Source organism: Artibeus jamaicensis, unplaced genomic scaffold (genome assembly GCF_021234435.1).
Source record: "Artibeus jamaicensis isolate MK-2021 breed Jamaican fruit bat unplaced genomic scaffold, CSHL_Jam_final contig_444, whole genome shotgun sequence".
Classification (NCBI taxonomy): domain Eukaryota; kingdom Metazoa; phylum Chordata; class Mammalia; order Chiroptera; family Phyllostomidae; genus Artibeus; species Artibeus jamaicensis.
In genome coordinates this window covers 856,014-872,883 of record NW_026521831.1, presented here as the reverse complement: position 1 = coordinate 872,883, position 16,870 = coordinate 856,014, and the positions used below count along the sequence as shown (strand labels likewise).

At 62.3% G+C, this 16,870-nt stretch overlaps 1 protein-coding gene across 1 annotated transcript in view; it reads left to right on the top strand.

Moving 5' to 3' along the window:
- The window catches only part of TDRD9 (tudor domain containing 9), a 51,787-nt gene extending 37,578 nt beyond the window's left edge, over positions 1 to 14,209 (top strand). Inside the window, exons 28-35 of the mRNA XM_053665985.1 lie at positions 154 to 309; positions 718 to 788; positions 2,122 to 2,231; positions 2,662 to 2,758; positions 8,820 to 8,958; positions 11,702 to 11,820; positions 12,695 to 12,767; positions 13,651 to 14,209. Coding sequence (XP_053521960.1) covers positions 154 to 309; positions 718 to 788; positions 2,122 to 2,231; positions 2,662 to 2,758; positions 8,820 to 8,958; positions 11,702 to 11,820; positions 12,695 to 12,767; positions 13,651 to 13,752 — 867 coding nt within the window. The 3' untranslated portion in view covers positions 13,753 to 14,209. The remainder of the gene's footprint in view (positions 1 to 153; positions 310 to 717; positions 789 to 2,121; positions 2,232 to 2,661; positions 2,759 to 8,819; positions 8,959 to 11,701; positions 11,821 to 12,694; positions 12,768 to 13,650) is intronic.
- The last annotated feature ends 2,661 nt before the right edge of the window (positions 14,210 to 16,870 follow it).

The following is a 16,870-nucleotide window of genomic DNA, read 5'->3' as shown; positions in this document are numbered from 1 at the left end:
GTAAAACTTGTCTTTTTGTGGTTGAGCGACGCCCCGTTGTGCAGATATTCCATAGTTGTCTCATCCACTCCTCTACTGACGAACGCTCGGGGAGGCCCGGTTTTGTTTTGTTTTGCTTTTTTTAGTGAAAGGAACTTTTCTCCCTTTCTTCAGCAAAGCCATGAAGTGCTCACGAGCCTCTTTTCCAAAGCGGCAGGAAGCGTGACAGACGTGTGCACGCCGTCCCCGGGGACGGACGAGGAGAAGCACCTGATCCGGGTCTTGCTGGACAGCTTCTCGTCCAATAAGCTGGGGGCCCCGAGCCACAAGGTACCGACCTCGGCTCACTCTGCCCGTGCCCCGTGCGGGCCGCGCTCACGCCTGGCCTCCCGGTCTCTGTGCTGGGGTTCACCGTGGAGAGGCGCCGGGACAGGTGGCTCGTGTCTCGGAGATAGAGGCAGTGGAGGGCTGGCTGGCGCGTCCCCCAGAGGCTGGTCGGGGACCACGGTGGTAAACAGACTCTGGGGAGCGTGTGTGGGGGGAGAGGCTGGTGGGGCCGTTGATTCCAGAGAAGCCCCTTCTTCGAGGCACCGCTTCCTTGCCGACTCCAAGGCTGACAGCTGAGGTGTAGCTTTTTCCCGTTTTGAGCGTAGCAGCCGACTGGGTTTTCGAATGAGTGTTGAGTGGTGCTTGTGCCCCCCCCCGGCCCCCTGTGATGCCCGGTGTTTGTGTGGACAGGTGGTGCTGCACGGACCTTTCAACCCCTACGAGCTGAAGTGCCACAGCCTGACCAGGGTCTCCAAGTTCAGGTACAGCCCACACGGGCTCCCAGGGCACGCAGCTCGTCAGAAACCAGACTCACTCTTGGACCTGTGGGCGCGTGCTGCCTTTTCCAGCTGCTTCCGGCTTCTCCCCTAGTTCAGATCTGAGGCTCAGGGGCTCACTCTCCCCCTCCCGTCCGACAGCCATCACCTTTCTTCCCAGACCCTTCTCTGTTGTTGTGACCATCACTAGTCCCTCAGCGCCCTGGGCTGCCTGCCGTGCCCGGCACACGGCCTGGGGGTCAGCAGGAAGCAGCGTGCTGTTGGGGTCCTCCCGGGGGTTGGGGGTCCAGCGTGGCGTTTGCAAGAGGAAGTGGTAACGACCCAGTTGGCGGGCAAGAGTCTTGACGGGGCCACAGGGCGCTGTGACAGCCCCAGGGAGGCCTGCGACCACCCTCACTGGGGCTTCCCAGACACGTGGAGGCCTGGAGGATGCAGGGGAGGCGGTGGGGGCCAGGTGGCAGTGGCCCACCTGGCCGCTCCGGGAGGTGTCGTGGATGGCAGAGGGTCGGGTGGGGGCACAGAGGCTGCGGAGCTGGTGCCGGGGGCGGGGGCGCCACTAAGGGGTTAGGGGAGCGACTTGCCGTGTGTGCTGGACTGTGGTCCCTTCAGCGGCAGGGCAGCGCCTGGCCTCCCCGTGCTCTGGGACCAGCAGATGGGGGGTTCCTGGCTAGAAACACAGCGCTCTGGCTGCCGAGACCGGACCGAGGAGAGCCTGCATTCCCACAGCTCTCGGGGTCTGTAGCTCGTCAGCATTCGCACTGGATGTTGGGGTACAAGGGTCTCGGGAGGGAGCACCCCTCAGAGGCTATTGCGCACCAAGTCCAGGGTTGGGGACGCAGAGGCTGGTGAGGCTGTCCCACAGCTTTGGGGCGTGGCGTCCCCGTGGGGCTAAGGGGGTGCAGGGTGGGGCTCAGGGCCTGGGCAGAGAGGTGTGGGGTCCGCCCACTTGGGTTTCCTCTGCAGGCCCTGGGTCAGCCTGCCTGGGATGCGGGCGTGGCCACCACATGCTGGGAGCAGGGACAGAGTCTGGGGAGGGGTGGAGCTTGGGGCCTTGTCAGGTGGGTGGGGCTTGCAGTCAGGGAGTGGCAGGCCTCCCAAGGGCACGGGTGGGAGGGGCCCTTGGGGCAGCTGCAGGACTCTGGGGTGGAGGGGTGGCGGGCTGTCCAGGAGGGGAAGGGTGCAGAGGACGTGGATGGTTGTGTTTCCCCTGCTGGCTGCCGCCTTTGCGCCAGCGACTGCATCTCTGAAGCGGATCTGCCGCGGGGCAGGCGGCACACGCAGCCTGCGGGACTGCAGCGCTCTCTGCGGCACCTTGCAGACGTGTTTGGATCGAGAAGGAGAGCATCAACTCGGTGGCCATCAGCGACACCCCGGAGGACCTCCACCAGAGGGTGCTGGTGGCCGCGTTCCTCTCTGTCAACGCAACTGGTGAGTGGGGCTGTTTGTCCACACAGGCTCTTGCACCCCTCCACGCCCCGCCTCAGTCACTGGGCGCCCTCTGTCCTGCAGTTCTGGACGGGCTCCCGTAGGACTGGCAGGGGCAGGTGTGAGGAAGGGAGCCCCGCCACCCCCCCTTTACAAGGGTGCTCCCTTGTGCCCTCGCTCCACCGTTTGGGGCTACAAAGAGATGAGCCCAAGTTCTTGGTCCTGGTCAGACCAGGCAGCCGAGAGACGGGCTTGAGCTTAAGCGTGGTGATGAGGCCTCTGTCTGCAGGGCATTGTGGGAATGGACATCAGGGGTTGCCTTGCAGTTGGGCCGTGGGGGGACCAGGCCAGCGGAGGAGGGGTCATGGGGCGGGGTGGGGGGCCTGCGCAGTGTGAGCTGCCCACAGGCCTTGAGTCCCCTCCCATCCGACAGGGTCCACCCTGCTGCTGAGAGAGACCTCCCTGCTGCCGCACATCCCCGGGCTGCCGGCCCTGCTCAGCATGCTGTTTGCCCCGGTGATGGAGCTACGGTGCGCACTGGCAGGCGTCGTCGTGAGATGGGGACCAGTGGGGGCGGCCATGCAGCCCTGACTGCTGACGGGCCCTGCCCTGTGCTGGGGGGCCGTCGGGGCCTCTGCGAGTGTCGGTGCTCGGACCCCCTCAGAGGCTTGGGGAGCTCGTGAGGGGACACGCAGGGTCCCATGGGAGCTCATGGGGGCCGTGGTGAAGGAGACAGGAAACGGGGCATCGCTGCTGTAGGTGTGGCTCTCAGTTTTTTTTCTTTTTTTTCTAATATATTTTATTGATTGTGCCAATAAAGTCCCATTCCCCTTTCTTCATTCCCCTTTACCCTGCGCACCCCACCCACCCACCTCCCCCCCTTTAGTTTATGACCACGTGTCTCAAGTTTTTTAGATTCTGTATTTCCCATGCTATTCTTTCCCTCCCCCTTCTATTTTCTACCTACCGTCTATGCTACCGTCTATGCTACTTATTTTCTGCACCTTCTCCCCCCTTCTCCCTCTCCCACTCCCCTGTTGCTAACCCTCCATGTGATCTTCATTTCTGTGTCTCTGCTCCTGATCTAGCTGTCCTCTTAGTTTGCTTTTGTTTTAGGTGGGTTGTTAATAACTGTGAGTTTGCTATCTATTCACTGTTTATATTTTTTACCTTCTTTTTTTTAGATAAGTCTCTTCAACATTTCATATAGTAAAGGCTTGGTGATAATGAACTCCTTGAACTTGACCTGATCTGAGAAGCACTTTATCTGTCCTTTTATTCTAAATGAAAGCTTTGCTGGATAGAGCAATCTTGGATGTAGGTCTTTGGATTTCACTGGAATACTTATTTCTAGCCCCTTCTTGCCTGTAAGTTCTCTTTTGAGAAATCAGCTGACAGTCTGATGGGAAGTCCTTTGTGTAGGTGACTGTCCCCTTATCTCTTGCTGCTTCTAGGATTCTCTCCTTCATTTTAATTTTGGCTAATGTAATGATGATGTGCCTTGGTGTGTTCCTCCTTGGGTCTAACTTCTTTGGGACTCTCTGAGCTTCCTGGACTCCCTGGAAGTCTATTTCCTTTGCCAGATTGGGGAAGTTCTCCTTTATTATTTGTTCAAATAAGTTTTCCACTTGTTGCTGTTCCTCTTCCCCTTCTGGTACCCCTATAATTCAGATGTTGGAGCGTTTAAAGATGTCCTGGAGGTTCCTAAGCCTCTCCTCATTTTTTTGAATTCTTGTTTCTTCATATTTTTCTGTGTGGTCATTTTTTTCTTCCTTCTGGTCCACTTCCTTGATTTGAGTCCCAGTTTCCTTTCCATCACTATTGGTTCCCTGTGCATTTTCCTTCATTTCACTTAGTGTAGCCTTCATTTCTTCATCTAATTTGTGACTAAATTCAACCAGTTCTATGAGCATCCTGATCACCAGGATGCGCTTTGAACTGTGCATCTGATAGGTTGGCTATCTCTTGATTGCTTACAAGTATTGGCTCTAGGGCTTTGATTTGTTCTTGTGATTGAGCCATTTTTGGTTAGGTCACACCTATTATGTATGAGGGGCGGGGCCTTAGGTGTTCACCAGGGCAGGTCAACTCAGTTGCTGGGTTGTGACACTATGTGGGGCAGGGGTCGGAGAGGGAACAATGGCCCTTGCTGCCCTCTCTCCCAGATTTCTGTCCCCTCTGCTGCTTCCCACAAGCAAACTGGGCCTTTCTGGTGCTGGTTCCCGGATGGGCGGGCTTGTGTACGTGCGAGGACCCTGTGGGTCTCTCCAGCGAACTCTCCTGTGAGGCTGGGAGTCTACTGGCACCTCCACCCCCACAAGTTTTTGTGTTCAGTTGGCGCTTTTAGGGTTTATTTCCTGCTGCTGGGGCTCCGGGTTCGTGGGTCTGTCTCGTTGACCCTTTTTCAACCTGCTGGTTTATCTGTGTAGAATGTGTGACCGCGGTCGGCCAGCGCCTTGCGAGTCTCACTGGGTTTGCTCGATTCCTCCCCACGTCTGGTTCTTCTCACCACCGCCTCTCCCCGCCCTGCCCGCTCCCTGCCGGCCTCCGACTCCGCCCCTCCTTCCGGTCTGGGTGGACGGTTCGTTGTTGTTGGACTTCGGTTCAGTCCAGTTTCCTGTTGGGTTGGGTTCTGTTTCTACGTCTTTGTCCTTAAACTTGGTCGTGCGAGGAGGCCTCCATCTTGGCCTTCAGTTTCCTTTCCGAACAAACAAACATGGTCACTTTTTAAACGCTTAGTATATTTATTTTCATTGTCTTTATACGTGTGTGTTTTATTTCCTTCTTAGATTTTTGTCTCGCCGTATCCTTTTTCACAGGCACAGGGGTTTCTTACTCTTACTGCCTCTTCGTCAAAGTCCGTTTAAGGTGCACAGGACACGGACGGCCTGTGTGGACGGGCCCGGCCCCGACCCACCCTTCCCGGCTCCGGCCTCCGGGGTCTGGCTTCTCCGGCTGTGCCACAGTGGCGTGACCCACACCTCCGAGAACACGGGCTCCCGAGCCCTCCCGGAGACGGCGGTGCAGGCCAGTCTCTGTGCGCGGTCCTCTCCTAGCTGGTGTCGCCCAGGGTGGAGGGGGCACGTGCAGACTGCTCACTGGTGGCCCCGACAGCCGCTGGCCGCTTCTAGCAAACCCAGCTCCTGCCGTAGCTTCTCTTCTTTCAGACGCTTCTTGAGGGCAGGAGTGCGTCCTCCCTAAGTCTCTGAGGTGCAGCCAGTTCAGTTGTAGACACGGCAGCAGTTCTGGGGTAGCTGGTGCTTAGTAACGCCATCTTCCAAGAAGAAGAGCTTCGTAGGGACAGTGACGGCTTGAAGAGCCAGCGCAGACAGCTCGCGGGAGGCATCAGCGGGCCCGTGGGCCTGTGGGTCTTCGCCCAGACTCGGCCTCCCCTTCACTGTGTGGGGTTTTTAATGTGCGGGGTCAGTAGCAACCGTGTTTGAGGCTCGGGGGGTGAAGAGGTGTTAGATGCGGGGTGAGCACCTTCCTTTCACCCAGGCGCCTCCTGCGGCCAGCGGTGCAGACGGGGCCCGGGCCGGTCACGGGGCAGGTGCGGTTGCAGAGGCTGCAGGCCTGTCCCTGTGAGCTCGCAGCGCCCTGCGCATGGGCCCCACCTCTTGGTGCCGCCTGCAAGGTGGAGGCCTGCGGTGGGAGGCTGCCCGGGCCCCGTGTGTCACCATCCTGTCCCAGTCGGTGGCAGCTTGGGAACTCCCAGAGAGGAAGGAAGGATCAGTGAGGGTTGAAGGTGAACGTTCTGTCAACATTGACGACGCAGGAGGGGATCCGCATGACCCTCTGCGGAGACCGTGGTCCCTGCCCAGCCGGGCGCCCCCGCTTCTGTGTGTGACTTCCTGAGCTTCCCAGCGAGGCGCGGACACCCAGCCTCCCTCCACACTCTGCTCGTCACCTCAGTCCCTCCCACCCGACCCCAGCCTGCTGTTCTGTGCTGGCCACCGTCCCACCCTGCTCTCACAGTCCGTGTTGGGCCCGCATCAGAGCCCGAGGGGATCGTCCCTGTGGGAGGGGCGTGCAGAGAGCAGCGGGGCCAGGGAGGTGCCCACAGGGGCCTGGCGCAGCCTCAGAAAGTGGGCGACCCGCGGGCTTGGATCTTTCAGAGCACAGAGGTCCTATCAGACAGGATGGTTAAAAATGAAGTGAGTGGATTCGAAGGGGATCTTCACCGTCGCTGTGGCTGCCTGGCGGTCACCCTCAGCAGCCCTTTGTCACGCTGTGGGTAGAAGACGGGCCCGGCGGCCGAGTCGGGCTGGAGCCTCAGTGTCCCCCACCCCAGGGGTGTCCCCAGCCTCCTTCTGCATGGGCCCTGTGTGCTTCCCCCTGCCTGGTGGCGGGGGTCCTGAGAGTTAGCCCGCTGGAGGCCGTGTTGCCTGTCAGGGCCAGCCCCTGAGGCGCACGCCTTGCGATCAGCGTGGTGTTGGCCCCTCCCGGGCTCCGGGTGCAGGGCCGCAGCTCCTGCTTCTCCCCCGGAAGTGTCCGCCTCCCCTGGAGGGATAGCGGGCAGGGTGGGGGCTACCGGTGTCGCTCTCTTTGTCTCTGTCTTTGGAGGCTGCCATTGGCTCCCCCTGTGCTGATTCCCGGTCTGAGCCATTTGTGGGTGTTTACATCTTGGTGTTGCAGCAGGACGTGTCTTGATGTGTGTGCCACGTTCTCACAGAGCAGAGGGACTCGGGGGTCCTTTCAGGTAGTGGGAGGGTCCAGCACGTTAAGAAAGGGACACTCAAGCCTGGGGGGCAGGCGGCGGCAGCAGATGGGCGTGGGCCCGTGCTCGGCCCGCTGTGTCCTCCCGGACCTGAGGCCCTTCTGTGGACAAGGCTGTCCCCATCTCAGGACAGCCGGGGACGCCGGGCATCATGGCAGGAGAGCCCTTGGCATGTGCCAGCGGCTCGGGGCACCGAGGGGGCCGAGCAGCGGTCTTTGCAGGTGGCCTGAGGGTGTGGCAGCATCGTGACGTCCTGACAGCTCCTGCCGCTGGGCACCCTGCTGATGGACGCTGCCCACAGGCCCCAAGCAGCTTCCTGCCCCTCGACGGGCGCGCCTTTGGCAGACTCGGGTTTTTTGCTTGCTCATCTGGGCAGGTCTAGAACATCAGGTTGCAGGGCAAGCCCCTGTCCTGTCATCCGCGTTCTAAACCCCCGGGTCTGGAGCACTCAGCCTTCCGGACAGCGGGGCGGGCCTGGTGTGTGGGCCCCGCCCCAGCCCGGTGGGTTCCCAGGAGTGGGTGGTCCTGCCCCGCTCGAGGTCCCTGCAGTGTCCGGTGCAGGCAGGCGGTGTGCATCGTGAGGGAGACCGGACGTTTCCGTGGCTGCGATGAGTGTCCCAGGTTCACGTGAGAACCCCCAGAAGGGCACCAATGCCGTGCTCTGGTCGCTGTCACCCTGCCCTAGTGTGGGTTGGTTCTGGGCCGGGCCTCCCGGGGGTGGGGGGCGGCGCGTTTTTGACCACGGAGAGCCCAGGCCACCGCTGTGCCTCGGACCGGTTCCCGGCTGTGTGAGGGAAATGGTGCCTCACGCCTGGTCAGAGACGGGGCGGCAGGGGTGTCGCTGCCTAAAGAGCCGCCGGGGCCGCCTGGTGAGGAGACTGCCCCCCGCCCCGCCGAACCGAGTGTGCACATCCCGTCCCGAGTCTGCTCTCAGAGCGGAGGCAGCGTGGGGTCCCCCCAGTCCCCATCTCAGAAAACAGCCTGTCTGTGCGTCTCTGGGACTGAGAAGGAGACTGGTTCTGCCCAGACTGTTCCATTGAAATGTTACCATCTGGGCGACGGGAGAAGGTCTCAGCTGATCGATTAAGAGTCAGAGAAAATGAGCAGAGTCTTTTCAGAGGTGTTCAGCATTGACATCTCTCTCCTCATCTTGCAGTGACTGGTTGAGCCCGTGACGGGCTGCGGCACGGCCACTTGAACTCGTGCCAGGACACAGGAAGGGCTGGGGTGGAGCGGTTTCCACAGGGGAGCCGGGGGCACAAGCACGGGCTCGAGACCACGTGGGGGAGCCGGCGGAGGCCCGGCCTCGGCTTGTAGGGCCTGGCGTGCGAAAGGCCAGAGTTGGCCACAGACGCCCCTGAGCAAGGAGCAAGGTGGAGGGTGTGGGGGAGCTGCCCCTCGCTGTGTGGAGTGGGCGGGGGAACTCGGGAGGAGGTGGGACGTGCTGGAGAGAGAGGGGCAGGCGCCGGCGCTCCGTGTGCCTGCAGCTGTGCGCACTTGTTCCAGGCGGCACGGTGTGCGAATGCCACGTGAGCTCTCTCTGAGTGCCGGGCTCCTTGCACGAGTCACGAGTGCGTGCGGACTCTTGTCCAGGCGTCGCACTAAGGCAGCCGTGGGGAGAGCTCAGAGGTGGGCAGAGAACCACACCACCCAGAAGAAACACGCCTGCTGCCGCCACAGTTAGGACCCTAGAGAGCGGATCAGCAGAAACATTTACTTTGTAACTGTGCAGACTCTGTTCTAATATAAAACCGGCAGAGAAAACAAAAAACAGGATGAGTTGCTGTTGTAGGGCCGCAGAGCTCGGGCCCTGCCCCTTTGCAGCGGTGGCGGCCGACTCTGGCGTGGCAGCTCTCCTCCAACTCTCCGTTTAGGGTCGATCGTGCCGGGAAGTGCTACACAGGGGTCCTCTGCGGCCTGGGGTGGAACCCCGCCACCGGCGCCCCCGTCCTGCCGGAGCACGACATGGAGCTCCCGTTCGACGTGCAGTTCAGCGTGGAGGACGTCGTGGAGGTGAGGCCGCCGTGCCCCCGGGTGGCAGGTGCTCCCCGCTCCTGGTTTGGGGGTGCCGCCTGGACACCCCTCCTCCCACGAGCACGCGTGTGCCCAGCGCCTGGACGTCTGTGGGTCTCTTCACCCGGTCTCCCGAGGCAGGCCTGCGGCGCGTGTTGCTGGCTCACGTCAGGGAGGCAGGGCCGGGTCCTGCCCCGCCGTCCTCCAGGGCAGAGCACAGGTGGGCCGGCCGAGCCGAGGGCGGTGCGAACGGCCCTGCTGCCCGAGGCCCGCGCTGCTGGGGAGGGAGGCCTCAGAACCGGCAGCGGGAGCACTGGCGTCTCACAGCTCGAAGCCGACAGCGAGGCACTCGGGCTTCTGCTCTGTGGCACTGGGAAGCTTCGTTTAGCTGACCCTCACCACACATGGTGTGACGAGTGCTGCTCCAGGGCGCCTCTGCCTTCCCCCAGGTCCCCGGAGGTGCTGTCCCTGCACGGAGGGGGCTGCAGCACTGGGGGAGGTGCCTGACCGCACAGGGCCGTCCCGTGGGGCCGGGTCCTGTTGACTTGAGCCGACTGCTCTTCCACGTGCGGAAGAGCTTCAGGCTTCAAAGTGCTCCTTGGGTACCAGACCCAGTGGCAAAGTGTGAGCTGTAGGACTTCCAGAAGTGCGAGCAGGAGAAGGTCCGTGTGACCTTGGACTTGACGGTGCACTTGTGGGTGTGGCAGCGAAAGCTCGGTCTGTGAGAGAGACCGGGCGAGTCGGGCTCGGTTGGACTTAAGAACGGTCCCTCCGTGGGGGGCCGGAGGGCGGGGCGGTGGGCTGCGCCAGGGGGGGCCTTTGCCACCTGCGGGTCTGACAGAGGCCTTGCGCCCGCGACTGCCAGGAACTCCAGGGCTCCGCGTGTGAGACGGGCGGCTAAATAGAGCGCAGTGGCAGTGAGCGCCTGACGGTGCACAAGGTCACACGTTGCTGGAAAGAGGCCACCGAAACCCTCTCGACCCCTGTGCACACCTGTGAGAGCCGCTGAACCCCAGACGGTGACAGCGAGCAGTGCCGGGGGCGCAGAGCGGGCGGGCGAGCGTCAACACACACCTGCCGCGCGACCCTGCCAGTGTTGGTCCACGCGAAACCTGTGTGTGGCTGCACACGATCAAATTGGGCCCTTCTGTTGCTGACTTCCGGGTGGTGGTTTGTGTACATTCTAGAACTCTCCTGTGAGGCTGGGAGTTTCTCCCCCCGCCGCCTCCACCCCCACAGGTGTGTTCAGTCAGAGTTCTGAGGCTTTATTTCCCCGCTGGGACCCTGGGTTGTGCAGTCTCTCCCCAGTTGTTCCTCCCGGTGTATCCGCACGCGAATGTGGGACCGCCCAGTCCTGCAGCCACCACTTTGCCACGAGTCCTCTCTGCCCCTCCTGCCTGTTTGGATGAGTGTTTCTTCTTTAACTCCTTGGTTGTAGGACTGCCACATAGTTTGATTTGGGGACAGTTCTGGTTGTGTTTTGTTTTTAAATTTGTTGTTCTCCTTTTGGTTGTGCGAGGAGGCACAGTGTGTGTCCCTACGCCTCTGCCGTGGCCGGAAGTCCCAGACTGGTTTCTGGTAGGCTTGCTCAGCAAAGGGGAGCAGGCTCCTGGAGTTCGTGGTGATGCTGGCCGGGCCTGGGCAGGGAGAAGCCAGGGTGAGCCTGGAGCTTCTCGTGCCAGAAAGTGAGGACGGGCTCAGAAGCCGGGGCAGGGCGAGTCCCAGGGAGACATCAGGGAGCACTCTGGCTGCAGCCAGGATGCAGTGAAAGCCAGTCAGTGGGGCTGCAGCTGTAGTAGGAGTGACGTCCATGTGTCCATAGGTTGTAAACAGCTGGATGAGCAAGTAGGAGGCGGAGACCTGTCTCCACACAGAATTCTCAGTGGTGCTTGCAGGCGCCTGCCCCGAGGACGGACCAGGCTTGGGGACAAGTGGGGGAGGGAGGAGAGGCTTCCCGGTGGGGCAGCTGGGCAGGGCTAACCCCAACCCCCCGACCCCCCACGATCCTGACATGCTGAGCATGCGCTGCACCTCAGTGGGGCCCTTCCCAGACCCTGTCACCCCCACCTGGTCGGGAGAAGAACCTCACACAAACCCAAACACCTGGCCCGAACTCAGAACAAGGCGGGAAGCTGCCCACAGGCAGCGGCAGAGCAGAGGAGACGAGAGATGCGACACCAGGGGGTGCCCACCCCAGATGGGGTCCTGGGACGGAAGGGCAGGCACGAAACCGGGGGCCATCGCTTGTGACGCTCCCGGTCGGAGCCTGGGTGCGGCAGGTGCGCCGTGGGAATGGAGTGCAGGTAGCACGGGGCAGTGCCAGGGTCCGTCTGTGCGTCTGTCTGTGCTGCTCTTCTGGGAAGGCCGTGTCCAGAACAGGTGTGGCAAGCCCTGGGGTGATGTGCTGCTCGGGCCCCTGCAGGCATCACGCAGCGACAGGGGTGAGGGAGGTCTGGGTGGACCGGAGGGGGTCCGCCCGCAGTGCACCAGGCTGAAGTTTAAGGGAGAGGTTCGTTCAGGAAGGGTGCTGGCTCCAAAGCTAGAAACTGTCTTGTTTTCAACTTTCCCTTTGTTACTGTCCCCGAAGTTACACTGGCGGTGGACGTGACTTGTGTTGTCTCCGTGATCTGCCCAGAGGCCACACCGCTGGCGCCGTGAACCCCAGCTGCCCCTGAGCTGCTCAGTGGCGGGGTGGCGTGCGGTCCAGTGGGCCCTGACTGCGTGTCTGTCGCATCTGCTACAGATCAACATTCTCAGGGCCGCCATCAACAAGCTTGTGTGCAGCGACCCCAACGGGTCCAGGTGCCTTGGGCCGGAGCGCGTGGCGCAGCTGCAGGACCGCGCCCGGCAGAAACTTCTGGGGTGAGTGCGCGATGCCTGGCGTCCCTCCGCCCCCCATGCCCCGGAGGCCCCAGCTCCGGCCGCTGCAGCGGCCGCTCCTGCCCCGTGTGCCCTAGGCCCGGGCAGGCGCTCGTGGGCACCCTCACGTGGGCTCGTTCGAGGAAAACGGGACAAAGGGACCCTTGAGAGGGCACGGCAGGGCCTCGGGGAGCCTGGTTCCCGCAGTTAGGGGCTGGGGAGGGAGGGACCTGCCGGCTGGGAGCCTGACCTTCCCAGGAAGGAGGATGAGAGTGAGCATCTTGACCCTGCGACCTGGCTGGACCCCCCACGGCCAGGCTCAGCTGCTGGCTCAGAGGAGGTGGGGAGGGCCCGTGGTCTGGAGAACAGGGGCTCTGAGGTCCCCCAGGCCGCCTCGCAGCTCCCTGTGGCGGCTCCTTCCCCAGCCCAGGTCCTGAGCTGCAGTGACCTGAGCTGCGTGACCAGAGGTGGTGCCGACGTCAGGGCGACTTTCTGCTCTGCTCTGGGCGGGCGTCGCAGTGCTGTGGGCACTGGGGGAAGGCGTTCAGGGTGCGCCGCCATCCTGGCGCCGTGGGAAGGGCTCCTTTAGTTTACTCTCCCCGCTGTCCTCCGTGCAAGTGCTTCTGCGTGGACCCGTGTGGACCCCGTGCGCGGGGTGGGCGGTCCCGGGCCTGTCGGTGCCCCCGGGACCAGGGCCTCCGGGCGGCTGAGGGGGAGCCGCACCCTCCCTGCAGTGTCTGCGTCCAAGGGAGTGGGGAGGGGGACTCAGGGCGGCTGCAGCTGAGTGCGGGGTCCACATTTCCGGAAGGACCACGGCGACGCTTTCGGTCGCTGACCTGTCACTAGGATGACTTAATTCTCTTTCTCGAAACTGTAGTTTGTTCTGTCGGTTGAAGCCGAGAGAGAGGATCGTCCCCAGGTGGCACGAGAGGCCGTACGAGTGGGACCAGGTGAGCGAGCAGCTGGCGGCAGGGGGCAGGAGGGAGGGAGGCATGGTGCACGGGCCAGGCAGGCTGCTGTGGACAGTGTCCCCACGTAGCGCAGTCCGGGGGCCGGCGTGGTTGGGTTCTGGTGCGGACCCTGCTCCCGGTGGGTGGAGGGCCACCGCCCTGCTGTGTGGCGAGGAGAAAAAACCCCCACGTCTTCCTCTTGTGAGGGTGCACAGCCTTGCCAGGCCCTGGTCCCCTCCTGGCAGCGCCGCAGGGGGCCTGGAGCCTCAGCATGTGCGCCCGGGGGCATGGTTCAGCCCCCAGCAGTGTGGCCCGGGCCCTTCCCGGGTGCCAACATGCACCCGCTCTGCGAGGCCGGAAAGCTGAATGAACTGTGGCTGCGGGGACTGGGGCGGCGGTTGGGGGGGCGCACTTACGCTTTAATTCTAGAGATGGAACGTTCTCGGAAATGAAGCTGCTGGTGGGCTGCCTCCTCCTCCCGCTGTTCAGTGTGTGTGTCCTCCCAGACCGGGTGGCAGGCTGCCCACGCTCTGTGCCCAGGGCCAGCTCTCCTCCTCGGCGCCCTCGGGACCCATCCTGGGGCCAGCTTGGTGGCCGCGGGGCAGAGCCGGCGCCCTGTCCTGCAGGCTCTGCTGTTTGAAGCTAAGAGCAGGACTGCGTTCGGAGGCTGATGGGCTAGAAAACCTGCAGGGGTTGCAGGGGCATCCAGTGAGTGCAGAGGCGACCAGTCAGATCTGAAGGGTCAAGTGCTGGGAGAGCAGAGAGGTGTCCTGCAGACAGTGTGCAATAGGAACACTCAACTCTGTCTGCACCCAGCTTTCTGTGTCCGTGTTGTCTCTCTCTGTGTCCGGGCGCCGAGCCTGACGTGCCCTCTGTCCCCTAGGTGGACCCGAAGCTGGTCATGGAGCCCTCGGAGCCGGAGGGCGGCCGAGGGAAGAGCACCCCGCTGTACCAGCTGCACAGGCCGGTCCTCCTCAGCCCCTAGCGCTGCGCGGCCCTGCCTGCGGAGTTCGGCCTGTGCCCGGTCCCTGCCTGGCACTCCTGCAGCGCCCGGCGCTCTGGCAGGGGCTGGACAGAAGGCTTTCTTCTGTGGGAGGGGCTGGCAGGCCGAGTCTGTTCCAGGACAGAAGGTCCCTGTGTCAAGTGCCTGGGGGCCGCTCCAAACGACCTGAGCCGAGAGCCACACCTGCCGCGAGCTTGCCGGGGCGCCTGTGTGTGGCGCACTCTGTCATAGCGACTTCGCTTACCACCCGCTTGCCACACGGGCGCAGCTTTGGCAGAACCACGTGGGCTTCTTCAGTTCTCTCGTGAGGGAAGGAGCCTGGTTTTGGTCAAACTAAGTTCAGTTTTGTACACTTTAGGTTTTTACTTGTTAAAATTCTTAGTCCGCAATTTGGAAACCAGAAAGGTTACCTGGCAACTGGGACACCTGTTGAGATAATAAAAGCATTAGACAGTGAGAGTGGTAAGAGCGAAAGTTCCTGCTTCTGACCGTGTTCAGTCGGGAGGCTGAAGTGCATTCACCCCGAAAGGCCAGACCTGCAGGCCTGACGCAGGGGCACGGCCCTCTCTTCAACGCTCCTGTCAGGAGAGCGGACCCGGAGCCACGGTGACGGGAGGGCCAAGCCGGTGAGGAAGCCCTCGCAGCAGACGGGCTCTGGGTCCCCGAGACCGCTCCGGCCTCGGGGCTGCCCGGGGGCTCAGTGGGCGTAGGCCCCACCAAGGGGGTGGAGTGTGGCCAGCTGCCCATGGCCGGTCAGCAACCTGCGGGGAGGGTCGGGGCAGGGACACGCTGCCAGGGGGCCTCCCTGTGACCCACGCAGCAGGCCCAGGTGGCTGGCGTTCCGGCCCTGGCTCAGCGTGAACGACACTGCGTGAACAGTTCGGGCCTGAGGAGCCCCCGATGCCCGCTGAGGGCAGCCTCGGAGTGGGCCTGCTGCTCCCTCGTCTGCACAGCCTCAGGGACCTTCTGCCCGGATGGGGCGCAGTGGACCCCGAGCAGCACGGGTGGGACCTGCACCGGCCGCAGACCTGCAGGTTTTGCATGAACACTGGCACCTGTTCTCCACCTGTGGTTGGAAGTCTGTGCACACTGCCGCAGCCTGAGGATGCGGGGGTTTCGGGTCCCACGGGGGTGGGGAGTGGGGTGGGGTCTCAGCAGCCCTTTGCTCAGAGACCGAGGGTCAACTAGGGCTCGGTGTGAAAACCACACGCAGGTGTGCGGCTGCGTGTGCGGGGTCAGTGCCCCCGCCCGTGCCCACCTGCTGGACTTTGACAGGGCTCCTGGGTACGAGCCGAAGGGACAAAGCCACCGCCGTTCTCCAGTGTGGCCGCAGGGACCCGGGACACATTCCGCCTGGTGACGGGCGTTCCCAAGGGAGGGTGTGGGGCTGCGTCTGCCTGGGGAGCGTCCCCCCAGATGCAGGCGGGTCAGGTCACCGTGCGGATGAATGCGGTTCCACTCCGGGCCCAGGGAGGCGTCGTTCTGGGACTGCGTGAAAATGCTGGGAATGTGCGTGACGGGTGAACGCCCACAGCCCAGGGTCCGTGGCCGTCGGCCGTTCACGCGGACTGGCAGCGGGCGCTGTGCGCTTGCAGACACGGACTTAGAACTGCAGAGCATTTCTTACCCGACCGTCTTCCTGCGCAAACCTTTCAGGACGAGCTCCTCGAGACAGTGCAGGTGCGGGGAGACCTGGGCGGCGGAGACACACTGCCACCTAGCGGGCGTCCCTGGGAACTGCAGGGTTCGCCTCCGGGGCAAAACCCAGTTTGCTCCTGCAGCTTGCAAACCACCGATTGTAGGGAAGACTTTATACTTGGGGGGGGGGGGGGGTGGAAATATTGAGAAATGTTGACAGCACAACTCAGATCTTTGTAGAAGCACTTCAGTAAACAAGCTGGGGAGTCGTTACGTGAGTGTTTGCACGTTACTGGTTGGCAGTTTATTCCAGAGCAACTTTCAGTTTAATGTAAAACAGAGACGTCAGCGGGTCCCCTCCTTTTTCATGCAGCTCCAAATCGGGGGTTCTCGCCCCCTTCTCAGGTTGCCTGAGGTCTAGGTGACACACAAGTCCGCACCGCAGCTCGGTGGACCCCGGCGCACCCAGGCCGCGCAGCCGCCTCTGTGGGCCCGTGTCCGTGGGCACGGCAGTTCCCTCCAGGCGCCCGCATCCGGTCCGGTGCCCGGCTGACTCGTGCGGGCTGCCGCACAGGCTCATGGGAACGGGGTCCGGCAGCCCGGCCCTTCCCCGGCTGCTCTCGCCGCATGCCTGGGTTTCTTCGTTCCCACTCCGCTCTCCTGCTGAAGGGCTTCGCAGGAGCCCTCCGTCGGGTGCCCTGTGAACAGAGCGGCTGCGAGCAAGTCTGGACAGATGCGTTTCCACTAGTCAGCACCCGAGAGGCGGGACTTCTGGGTCCCCCAGCGGGGGGCGGTGCATCTTCATAGGAAACGAGCTCATCTTCCGAAGTGACGGGAAGCGCGCTGCCTGGTAGTTGGAGCCTGGCCCCGTACCCCCAGCCCACCCTGTGCCGCCCCAGGTCACGCTGAGCCTGCAGACTCCACTGCGTCCCCAAGGGTGCAACGCCCGGCCTTGCCGGCAGAGGGCACTGCAGAAGGGCGGGGGTCCCCCATGTTCACTCCTTGGCATACCTGTTCTGTGGACAGTTTTTCCTCGTCCATCTTGCCTATTGCGGGAAAACACAGAATTTACCATCTTAAACATTTTTAAGTGTTCTTTTCACTATGTTGTGTCGTTGGATGCACAAAATTCAAAAGTTTGCCCGGCTGGCATAGCTCAGTGGATTGAGTGGGCTGTGAATCAGAGTCGCTGGTTCGATTCCCAGTCAGGGCACGTGCCTGGATTGCAGGCCAGGTCCTCGGTGGGGGCGCACAAGAGGCAACCACACAGTGGTGTTTCTCTCCCTCTTTCTCCTTGCTGTCCCTTCTCTAAAAATAAATAAAATCTTAAATAAATAAATGAAAGTTTGACGACGTCCCAGTTGTCTACTTTTGTTTATATTGCCTGTGCTCCTGGTGCTACACCCAGTAAATCATCGCCAAGTCCCGTGTGGGAGCCCTGGGCACGGCCGGCTGCAAACCG